The sequence below is a fragment of the Condylura cristata genome, unplaced genomic scaffold (genome assembly GCF_000260355.1).
Source record: "Condylura cristata isolate star-nosed mole 26May11 unplaced genomic scaffold, ConCri1.0 scaffold00007, whole genome shotgun sequence".
NCBI lineage: Eukaryota > Metazoa > Chordata > Mammalia > Eulipotyphla > Talpidae > Condylura > Condylura cristata.
In genome coordinates, this window is record NW_004567108.1 from 21,743,764 (window position 1) to 21,756,452 (window position 12,689).

The 12,689-nt window shown below is 38.4% G+C and overlaps 1 protein-coding gene across 1 annotated transcript in view; it reads left to right on the forward strand.

Annotated features, from left to right (window-relative positions):
• Positions 1-8,993: 8,993 nt before the first annotated feature.
• The window catches only part of LIX1 (Lix1 homolog (chicken)), a 48,284-nt gene continuing 44,588 nt past the window's right edge, over positions 8,994-12,689 (forward strand). The window contains exon 1 of the mRNA XM_004678117.2: positions 8,994-9,297. Within this exon, the coding sequence (XP_004678174.1) occupies positions 9,186-9,297 (112 nt within the window). The 5' untranslated portion in view covers positions 8,994-9,185. The remainder of the gene's footprint in view (positions 9,298-12,689) is intronic.

The following is a 12,689-nucleotide window of genomic DNA, read 5'->3' on the forward strand; positions in this document are numbered from 1 at the left end:
GTGGCAGACCTCTCCTGGCCCGCCTGCTGCTCCCCTCAGCAGTGTACTTCATAGATCTGCCTGTTCTGCTCCCTAGTCTGTCTCTGGTGAAACCTCTCACCACCCCTGAACCTCTGGTCTGTACCCCAGTTCTGTGTGTACAAATAAATAAACCTTTAAAATATATATATATACACACACACAGGTGCAAGAAAATGCCAAATCTAATGCCTTGAAAAGTAATTTACACCAATTGGAAACATCTTTGAATTTTAGGTATGTCTCTAAATTCAGGCATTCATTTCTAATAATGCCTACTTTCAAAGCATTTTGGTAACAGCTTAATAGATCCACAAAATGTTTATTTTGTAGTCTATTTCAGAATGTCAATGTATTTGGGGAAGAAACTGTCTTCGTTGTATTCAGCTTTACTTAATGAACACTTGGGTACCTACTATATGTGAAGAGCCTTACTGTTTGAGGACTGAAGAAAGCAAATCTTAACCTTGATGGCTGAAGATGTCTTGTGGGTCACAGAACAAATTATTCAAATGTATAAATCTAAACTTTTGGGGTAATGATTAGTACTGGCTAGTAAAAATTTAGTAATAAATGATCTGGTAAGGGTTTAATTTTTCTCTGAGTTACATTATTGGTGTTCAAAGGAAAGGGTACTAACTAAAAGATTAGTGTACCTCAAGCTAATTGTTCTTTTAGCCAAGAACTCAGTAATATTCTGACAAAATACAGTTGCCTAATTAACTCAGCTGACAAAACTAGTACCCTGCGTGTTTGTCACTCACTTCCCCAGGATGGAAGGATGTGTTGCAGGTTCTCTGGAAGAATACTCCCCCTGAGGCAGAGGGTCATTTCAGCCTCACAAATTCAATACCCTTGGGAATGAAGGTTCACAGGTTCACTATCTTCATTGTTCTTCATCCCACAGAACATCTTCCTAGAGTGCTTCAGACCATACATTAATGTATCCCTGATTTGCTTTCTGAAGTACTAGAGCCTTCTTATGCAGCTGTATAGAGCTGGGGAAGAGCTCAAGTTCAGGATAACCATAAGTGACATTTATAGTCAGGACCTTGGAAGCAATTCCAAAGCCTTTAGAATATTTGCAGAGACTGTTAACTGTTTCATTTTAGAGATAAATAATTCTCTCAGTACTGTAAATAATGATGACGTTGAAACTGATACTTTAACATTTAGATTATTAATGACTTAGTTCCATAATAGGAGCATGACTCATTAAATAAATAATATACCCTGGTTGCACAACAGGTTATATAGTGCAACACTACGAAACCAGCCACAGGGGCTTCAGTGCAAGTTCGATCCCCAGCCAGGGAGGTGACCCACATGGTGCAGCATACCTCTCCTGTCTTGCGCACTGCTCCCCTCAGCAGTATATTTCACCAGTCGGCCTGTTCTGCTCCCCCCTCTGTCTCTGGTGAATCCTCTCACCAGCCCTGTACCACTGGCCTGTACCCCCGTTCTGTAAGCATAAATAAATCTTTAAAAAATAAATACTACATATTAATGGAATGCATATCACTACATTCTTCCATTTTAACAAAAATAACCACTTGAACTAAATGAATTTTTTTAAATACTTACCATAAACTTTCAATTGGTTTAAGAGGCTTGACTTAACTTTAGCAAGAAAAAATACTTGTTCACACTTCAGGTTCCAATTGTGTTGTATCATATGAATGATATTGAGAGGGAGTACACAAATTTTTAAGATAACTTCTGGTAGCTGAAAGGTTTCTCCATTTGGAAGAGACAAGAATAAAGACACAATTACAAAACAGACTGCACTTTAGAGCCTGACATCATTGAGACATGTGGAGGAAATTCCCAGGACAGTGGGATGAGTAGAAGGCCAGAGTGATTTGGTGATTTTTCAGAGAGAGAAGGAGGATTTGGTTGAGTAGGTAGATTGAAAAAGAGTCTGTAAAGAGGAAATCATGCATAAAATCTGGAAGCCAGAGATGAATGCAGTACCCTCATTATGCTGTATTTGGGAAAAAAGTGTTTGTTTAGCAAAGAACTAAAGTAAAGATGAATTTTAATTTTTTTAAGTGCAACTTATTAGAAGAAGAAATAATTATAAGTTCTTAAGCAAGGCAATAATTTGATTTTTAAAAGAGGAAAGGGTAGAACAAAGGGAACTTTGCCAATGTTAGAGTACATTGGAGGAATCTAGAAAGAATCTTAGTCTGCTTCTACAGTATCCTAAGTATTAAGATTAAGACAACCTGGAATCAAATATTGTATCATGCAAGCGTTATAGGGATTCTTTATTATCTTGTTTTTATTTTCAGGATAAGTAAACACCTTTAAGTGTAAAATTGCTCACCCAAAGTCACACTGAGTGAGTAAGTTTGAGGGTGAGTAAAGGAAAACAAACCTTGTATTGAGCACAGTGGTCCCTTCTGCAAATTCATTAGGGACCATGACCTTTGACTTGTCTTTAAGATTCTAAAGAGGTATGAGATGAGACAGTCCTCCCCATCGCTCAAGAGGTCCAAGTTTTAAGTCCTATCCTCCAGAAAGTTTTCTCCCCTGTTAGAAAACAGTGACTTTCCCATCATAAGTCTTTTCATCTCACAGACCCAGGAAAACCCATTCATAGACCAAAGTCCTAAGTGGAACGGAACTTTCCTAACTTTTCATGGGCATGATGTTTTTGGAATTAGTGTGGGGTCCTTGGGTTCAATCTGGGAAAGATTCCCCCAGAGCTCCCCTTTCAACGTCATTCAGCAAGTTCCCAGGTGTGTTTCTCCACAAGACAGAAACTCAATTATATTTAAAGAGCAGGTTTATTAGGGAAAAGTACATAGGCACAAGCAGGCAGGAAGAGCTGTCCCAAAGGGACAGGTTTGCTGAGAGCTGGCTGGCAGCCTTAGGAGAATGGCCTCCACTGAGGGAGGCCAGTGCAGAGAAACACCGGCATGGTACATTTCACAAGCAGGCAGAGTATCAGAGAGTGGTTGAGTAGGTAGACTGCAAAAGAGTTTGTAAAGAGGAAATTGTGCATAAAATCTGAAAGCCAGAAGTTAATGTAGTATCCTCATTATGCTGCAGTAGGCTGCTGCCCTACAGAGGGTGAAAGTGGGTAGAAAGGAGCGGAGCACCTGCTTTGTCACAGGTGGGCAGAAGACAGCTGCCCCCAGCCAGGCCAGAGACTGCCCTGATTCAGTCCTTTTCTCTTTGGGAGGGTTTCACCCCTTTATAGAGCCCCCTGTTTACTGCTGATTTGGGTAACTGTGGAATCTCACATTGGACCCAATCTTTGTATCTTTACCTCAGGTCTGTGCTTCCCATACTCCCTACAGCAGTCTGATATTAGAGTCTCAATAACTGTGTTAATGGTCATGTTAGTTCCTTCTGCCCCCACCTCCATGCATGAGTCAGGTTTTAACCTTGCAAAGTCTCTTCCTACTCTTGTTCCATCAGGCAGGTAGGATGGGAGCAGGATAGTTGGTCTTGGAGAAGTTCTTTTTCTTGGAGCTCAAGACTACTGAGTTGCCTTAAGAAGATCAGAATATATCACCCTCTAACCTGGTCCTTCTCCAGTTTTCAATTTGGGGAGCGGGGGCAGGGAAAGACACTGACCTCCTCTTATAGTTTCTTATTTCTCCTTTAACTAAATTTTACCGTTTCTTCTGTGGCGGTAGGATGCATGCTAAATACAGTGCTGGTGACTGCATAGGAAGTAATTAGAGTTTACCGTGTGAAATGGGTGGGCACAGGCTTTTATCTTAATGTAAATATATCCAGAAATGTGGCCTGAATTAGAGTATAGTAATGATGCACTCTTTATAGAAAGCTTCATCTAGAATATAGGAAGCTGTGAAATTACTGGCTTATTTCAACCTAATATCTCCATCAGCTAACCTCCAGTTTAAGTCATTTGTTTATAACCAATAAACATTCTCCTTGGGTTTGTTTTAATCTAATAATTTTTATAGTCTATATTTCATTCTTTATTTGCTCACTCATGTTGCAAATATTTCAACATTCCATTCAGTTCATATCCCCAGAAACATTACTCTAGCTAAAGAAGAAAAGATATTTCTAATTAGCTATGTAGACTGGATGTGTGTCTCCTGCACAGCATGTCAGATGAAGAGTGACCCTGTCAGCTGGGGTTCCCATGCCTCTCAGGCTCAATCTGATCAGTGGATAGCCAAATTTGTATAAAGCTTTCTCCTGACTACAAAATAAATCCCTGTCCTGGATAGGGGAATGGGGGCGGGGATGGATTTTTGTGATAAAATGCATGAAGATGGAGAGGGAGTGGCATAAATAATTAGATAAGTGTATATGAAAAGAGTAGTTTGCTGGCTAAATTCACTCCAAATCAAAACAAAAAAAATTTAAACTATCCTTAATACATACATATTATGCTAGAAGTCAGCCAGTTACAGTTAATCAGTTCAGCTTTCACAAACATGTATATAATGACCCAAGAGTTAGGTGTATTTATCTCCAATCTTATACATCTGAGCATCCAGATTCTCCCACCTTTAAATGACTGAGTTTATCCTGCAAGCATAAGCACACAAACTAGCAAAGCCTAATTCAAGGGTCTTTTTTGCCTCTAAACTGTTTCTTAAAGATTCAGTGTTATTACAGGGCTGAATAACTGGGGGCATAAAACAATCCAAGATGACATAGGCTCAGGGAGATGGAACTCTCAGGTAAAAAGGGTCAATTTCATGGTAAAAAAGAGAAACTAGGGGGCCTTCCTTGGTGGCACAACAGGTTGAAGCACAGCACTAGGGGGCTGTTTGCAGCCACTGCAGCACAGAGTTCGATCTCCCACCAAAGAGGTGACCAATATGGCACAGCAGATATCTCCTGTCCACCCTCTATTCCCCTCAGCAATGTATTTCATTCAGTCAGCCTGTTCCGCTCTCCACTCTGTCTCTGGTGAATCCTCTCAAACCCCCCACTCACCCCAACCCCACCTCCACCTCTGGCCTATACCCTGATTCTTGGGTGCATAGATAAATGGATCTTTAAAAAAGAAAAGAAAAGCAACTAGGCTTTTGGTGGCAATCAGAATACAGTTATAATGTTGTGTACCCGAGCTCTCTATAGTGGCATAAGCCAATATTAGCTCAATAAAAAATATTTTAAAAGCTACCCCCTGAAAAAATTTTTTTTAAAAATTAGACATTATATGGAAACATCGTGATATCAGAGAGAGGGCATGTGTTTGTGTGTCTAAGATAAATGAAGAATTTGTTTTCACAGTGTCTTCTGTGTAAGAGTGTTAGCTATGCTCAGGAAAGAATGAGTGGTGGTTTATTAGTGGCTTTAGCTGGCATGGGGAGAATTATTTCAAAAAAGCACTTTTCATAATTTTCTTTGAAAGTGAAACATATTCCTTTAATCTCTAAATGAAAATTAATCAGTTTCCTACTGGTATATGTAGTTTAACAGATTAACGCTTATTGATGATTTCCTAAATGTAGTAAAATACCAATGAACAAACTGCCAAGATCAAGTTGTTTCATGTTGCCTGTGATCTTAAATTTTTTTTATCTAATAATCTGAAGTTCCCTTTCTACTTGACCCTCTCTTAAACACATTGATGAAGACCTCTCTTTGGTTCCCTTCTCAGTTGAGAGTAAACAAAATAACAATGAACAACCATTCCATTCCTTTGACTGGTTCCTTCCCTGTCAGGAGTTGATGTTAGCCAGCCATTTATTCCTCCTACTGGTCTCTTCCTATTTGAGGCTAAACAAAGCTGACACTAAACAGTCATTACCTCTACAATTCCATTTCTTCTTGGCCCTTTTCCCTCCCACAAATGCCCCAGGCACACAGCTCAGGCCCTTCCCATTCCCCCTACCTAACTCCCATTGGAATCTGGAAGGACATGATGTTGGTTATTTCCCATTGTTTTTACAAGCTGTTTACTCTCTCTTTTAGTCCATGTAACTACACAACTCCAATTCTTTCATTTACTTTATCTTAAAGGTTACATCTTTAAAAATCAAGATATTAGTAAGTGAAGAACTTATTTCAGGAAAAATAAACTTACTAAATCCCAATCAATATCTGTTTCCTTCCGCAGTCACCTTATTCTCTAGAATGAGCAGTTATGTATCAATTGGTTCAGGCCCAATTCCTGCAGATATATTCTTTGGAGTCCACGTGGCTTGCTCTGAAAGCTTTCAAGACTGGATCTCACCAGTTTCACTGTGGCCTCCCCTTGCTTACCGCTCCAGCTGTACCTACCCTGGCCTCTTCAGAGCATAGCAGATTATGCTGCAGGGAGTCTAGGAGGATGTTGGAGGCACCTTCCTGTTGATTCTTTGATGCACAGATTATGTTTCCTAACAATCTGGATTTTATTTCAACTAGTAATTCCCACCTTTTTTTATCATTTGTGTACCTGTAATGAACTATTAAACTACAAAAAAGCTACCAGAATGATAGGAATAAATTTTCTTTCCCTTATCAAAAATTTTTGTCTTATTGTATAGACATTTTTGTTCTCATTGTGCATGAAATAGTGCAAAATGTTCAATAGTGCATGAAATAGTGCAAAATGTTCTCATTGTGCATGAAATAGTGCAAAATCTCTGTGAACATATTCACAGAGATCTCTGTACTCCTTGGGGGCTTGGACTGTATGCTATTACATGAGCTTCCCTCTTTTACTGTATATCACTGGATATATGATTTTTGGATGTCATCTCCCCAACTCTGTACTTGGTAGTAGTAGATTTGTAAAAACATCCTTTTCATTTTCAACATGGTCACCCACCATTGTGGCAATTCTTTAATTTTGCTGTTAGCATTTACCTCAGGTGGTTATGGTTGACAGTGAAATCTAACATGTGAACTGTAGCATCTTGACTAAAATAGACACATGGCACAGGGGTTTTTCAGGCTCTTCCATGTCTAAATCAAAGAGACAATGGTGAGAAACCACCTAGTTGTTTTTCTAGACTAAAAGACTTTAAAGAGAAGAAATCTTTGTGGGCAGAGAAGGAAAAAATATAAGCAAAGGTTTTAGAAAACTTCTACTGAAATTGTTTAAGCTTAATGGAAAAGAAGAAACTATACTATTCAAATGAGAGCTTACAAAATCCACCTTTCTAGAATTCTCTTCATTTCTTATAGTTTAGATTATATTATTTTTATGAGATTATCCTGGCAAAGTTGTCTTGGGGATTTCTAAGAAGATGCTCATTTGCCACCTTTATAAAAAGTCTTGTGGACTCAAATTAAATTTAATAGCGTGGCCCTCCCTGGTGGTGCAGCGGGTCAAGGCACAGCTCTGTGAAGCTATGCTTAGCCACTATAGCATGAGTTGGATCTCTGACCAAGGAATTGGCCCATATGGCACAGAAGACCTCTCCTGTCTTTCCCACTACTCCTCTCAGCAGTGTACTTCATCAATCTGCCTGTTCTGCTCCGCACTCTGTCTCTGGTGAATCCTCTCACCACCACTGCACCTCTGGCCTAGAGCCCAGTTCTATAAGCATAAATAAACTAGTCTTTAAAAAAAATAAATGTAATACCATATAAATGTCCATTTATATTACTGTGTTGTATATTATCAGTCTTACTCCTTTGAAAATTTTATATTACTTTTCCAGTTTCTGTAACAAAAATCTTAAATATCTTGCCTTCCAATTCAATAACACACCGAGAACACTCACATTCATTTCTACTTTGTGACCAATCAATGTATAATAGTTTCTGTTCATAGAACATCTAGTTTCTGTTTTAAATTACCAACTCTTAGAAGGCAGGGACACAGTTTCCCACTCTGAATAACCCACGAAAGCACACTGTGAGACCCTAAATAAGTGTCTTAACACGCGGTGTTTCTCCTTCCAAGTTCCTTTTTACAATTCTGTCAGCACTGCAGCGGGGCTGTGTCTTGCCTGTGTGTGGCGTGCATGTCCTGTGGGTGCTTGCTAAGTGTGGTCAGTATAATAGGAATTATTCTTACAGCTCTGTTCCTTCTGTTTCCTTTTATTAAGCTCACCAACAAACTGGAGATGTTTATCACATGGAAAACATTTATTTTTATATAATCTTTAAAGGACTGCTCTCAGCTAATCACATAATACAACATAATTATGGAATCTGGAATTTGGAAAGAATCTCCAGGGCCTACCCTTGAACAATATTTTTCTAAAAAAAGAAAGAGGTTCTCAATAACCCTTCCACATAGGTTGTAGTCATTAAATCAGTTTTTTTGACTTGGAGGGAATCCTTACTACTGCAATGGAATCCCATGACCTATAAATTCTGTCTCCTGCAGAAAAACATTTAGCATTGTTGTAAGTCATGTAGTATATAAGAAACCAGAAGCTGTTTTCTTAAGATCTTTTAATGGCTATTTTTTTTTCTTTTTTTTTTCTTTTTGGCAAGTGTATATCGCTTCTCCTGAAATCTATAACTGAGAGAATATCATAAAATCAAAGGAGTGAATGATACCACAATTAAAGTCAATCCTGGAAATGATTTGGCTTGGAGAGAAATAGGGAAACAAATACCCCCAGACAAGAAGTATGTGCATTGGAGATTTGACTTGCTGATGCACCTCAAATATGACTATGATTGCGGAGGGGAGTCGGGGTGGCTAGTAAACAGGTTCCCCCAAAGATGTTCCTGATTTCAAATAGAAGTGACCATTTGTTGCCTGCCTGCATCCACAATCTTTATAGCTCTTCTTTACCAAGGATGAATTCAGTTTACACTGATTCTGAGCTGGAAGTCCAGAACTGGAAACTTCTTTGTTACGATGGAAATTTTCTTGGGAAACAACCTTCTTGATTCTAAGTAGTTGGGGCAGCATAGTTGAAACTGTGGGATCAGAAGAAACAGCCACGTCAGAAAGCTGCACCCCATTCAGGCAAAATCTGGTTGGAGAGGAAAGCTGTTCCTGACTGCGGAGCTTCCCCGGCTAGCCTGTAGGTGGGTGTGTTCAACAGAAGGAAGCAATGGGAACTCGCCTGTCAGCCAGCCTTTAGAGCTAATTAGCTCAGCAAACAACAAAAGATAAGTGAGCCTGGGAGGAGGGGCCCCTGAGGGATCTTTAGATTCTGGGAAATGTCTGATTGGCAGATGTTAAAAGGGATTCTTTGGTAATCCTGTGCATCAATGAGCTGCACAAATTCAGTCCAGGACTGCAAGAATTCAGGCATGAGGACCCTATGCAGCAAGCGCGCACAGGCAGACCCAAGATGGACAGAACCTTGGAGTCCCTGAGACATATCATTGCCCAAGTCTTGCCTCACAGAGACCCAGCTCTAGTCTTCAAAGACTGTAAGTACTAAAAGGAAAAAGGAAAAAAGTGTTTTGTTTTGTTTTTTTTTTTTACTTTTTAGAAAATAGCCCTAAACGCCTAGTCACATCCTATTTAAGTGTGATTTCTCCTAAATCTCTGTAGTCGTGTGCTATGGTCAGAGCGATATTTAACTTCTTCCTGACTTCAGTCAGGAGAATGAGTTCATTTCACCGATGGGTATTAGTTGCTGGGTTATTTTGTCAATGATACAACTTGTTAGCCGTTGAGAAGTCTCACCTAAAATCTAAGGCTTGTCTAAGATGTAGTGAACTTTTCCAGATGCTGATTTAAGTAAAGCAAGGCTGATTGGTACTAAGATTAAAACGAAAAATAACTGGAGTGTGATAGTAATATTTATCTGTATTTGTTAGCCTGTTTAAGCTATTAATGTTGATTAATAGATTTTTGTTAAACCAGGTATTGTGTTTGTCTGAAAATTTTTCTTGCAAATAAAAACTAACATATATCATCACCAAGGACTTGAATTTTGATAACAAATTATAACACTTAAGTAAAATAACAAAATAAGATTCCTCCTCAGCAAATACCCTCTCTGCACACTCCCTAAGAAATCTAACTGTCTAGGGCAAAGTTATTTCAAAAATTTTTTTTAATGACTATGAAAAATAATTCAATCAAGCTTTCCAATTCAAACAATACTACTAAACCATCTGTCATGTAACTTTGTTTCTGGAACCAATTTGATTTCCTGCTGCTGCAAAACAGACTATCTTCAAGTTGTATCTTATCTACAGTGGGTTTCATATTACAAAGGGCTTCTGAAATAGAACTTTGCTATGGAACTGCCCAAAAGGTAAAATGCATATGGATTTTTTTTTTTTAACTTCAATAGGTTACAGGTTTCTTTGTGGATTTCGTTATGTTTGTCTCCATCAAACATCAATGGTTTGCCTTCTGATTGCTGAATAATGTTAGTTTCCAGATGTCCCTTTGGTTTATATTTCTCATATGTGTGATGAAGAAAGAAATGTTAGACCATTTTATTCTATAAATTTTTCTTCTTAGAAATTAAATTGTAACCAATCTGTTCTCTCAGGCATAAAGTAAAAATTCCTTTCTCTCTCTCTCTCTTTCTCTGTCTCTCTCTTACTTTCTCCCCCCAATATTGTCTTCAAGTAAGTGTCAATAGCTGTTAGAACTAATAAAAATCACTGTCTCCCCCAGTCTAGCCTGGAGCCTATTCACATTTGGGATGTTTCTTTAAGTAAAAAGGGAAGGAAAGAATGTCTCTTTCCTACAATAGCCACAGAATTCACTAGTGAAGAGCAAAAGGTCTTTTGACCTGCCGAACACTTTGGATAAATTGCATAGGACTAGCGGTCTTATGATGAGGATTTAGCTAGTTGAAGTAATGAAAAGACACAGAGGGAAAGTTTTTCACTGAGCTCACTGTGAATTTAAGAACTTTAATCTACAATACCGTGGTCTACTTTTTAAACTGTATTAAATTCCAGCAAGCATTTTTAGCAGAGAAAATAAAATAGAAAAGGGTTAAAATAAGTAAGCATTTTATTTTCTACCCATACTTTTGGAGAAAAAACAAAAAGGGTCCTATTTTTATATTTTCATTCATTAACAAAGAGGCTAAATTGATTCCATTGCTTCTAACCTGTTGTATGCTTTAGTAGTTGTGTGCCCTTCACCAAGCCAAATAGCAAATTTCTGTACCAGAATTTTTTATAACGTCAAAACATTCAAATATTCAAATATTCATTAATTTCATGGAATAAATGGGCACGGGCTTTCTTACATTGTGGGAGAGGACATAAAACATCTGCCTGAGGGCTCTGCCAGACATTGGAAACTGATCTAGCACATGGCAGAGGTTAGTAAGAGGAATCATTTTCTTTGGCCAACCCGTAAGTGGCTGCTGCCACACTCCTGTTTTACACAGCCTGTGAAAAGCTGCCATCAGCCTTGAATGGCAGATTCTGAGCTTCCTCTCCTCGTCATTCCTGACTTCTCTGCCCCCAGACCAGTCCAATTACTTCCTGCCAGAAAGAAAGAGCTAAGCACATATCACTGCCAATTCCTTAAGAAAAATTGCTACCTTGCTTTTCTGTTAGATGAAAAAACAATCTACAAAATTTTTAAACAAAGAAGAATAAAAACACTCAGAGGTTTTTGTTTTTGTTTTTGTTTTTGTTTTCCTCAATAATGCAAAGGCATTTTCCCGTTTTCATTCTTTGGAAACACTAATAGAGAAGATGCAGATGCTTATATGATTAATCTGTTGCCCTCAGTTGGCTTTTGACTTGACTGCAGCTTTCCTTCAAGTTGGTTAAGAGAAGCACCAACAGAATTTTCTGGTTTGAGACAGGTGTAAGTAGGATTAGTAACATTCACTTAATTAAATAATTTTTTTTTTCTCAGCCAAGAAGTCCCTGTAAGTGGCATTTTGTAAGGCTTTCTCTCATTTTTTTTTTTTTAGACAAGATGTTCATCTGGCAAAGTTGTGGTTTGTTTTTTATTTCCTTTCCTGGAAGTAGATGAATTCTGTAACATTTCCTCCACGTTACCTATTTCAGTTTTCAAATGAAAAGACATTTGAAGTTTACACAAATCGACAGTGTGCTGTTGTCCACTACTACCTGCAAGTCACCATCCAGTATCAAGTAGCACTGGGGATCCCTGCACCACCAAACTGTCTCTCCAGAGAAGTTTAAGGTGTATTTCCACTTTGCACTCCATTCTTGACTTTGTGTAATATCCAATTTCTTTTCATGTGTCATGTCCAAATTCTAGCAACCAAAGATGAGCTATTCTAAAAACCACCCCCTGTCAGCAATTCTTAGAGTGTATATGAGCTTACTATTTGTTTGCCACTGTTTGACAGTTCCTCATATGCTTTCTCAAAGGAGACCACCACGTGATTTCAAGATGGTTGCACTTTCAGATTCTAATCTTAGTCTCAACTCTTTCAAGTTACAAGAGCATATATTATGCTTATCTGCCATCTTCAGACTCATTCTTCATCCATTCATATTAATAATCAGATGTCAAGTCCTTATCGTGTGATGATGGGCACTACACTAGGAACATTTATTCTTCACAGCAAGCCATATTATGTGGGTACTCTTGTTATTGATGGGTGAGGGACCTCAGATGCATTATCATGTTTAGGTGACCTAGGCAAGGCTATACAACTTGTAAGTGAAAGAGCCAGGGTTTGAGCATCCAACTCTTTGTCATTACAAAACAGATTATAAATTATTTGGGCTTTTAGATCAATAACTGTTTGGAAAACAGAGGACATAGAGAACTGAACCTTTCTAGGAGAAGAGAAACCATTTAATAGACAAATATGAGCAGGGGTATGAGAGAGAAGGGCATGTCTGAGGAGAAAAAA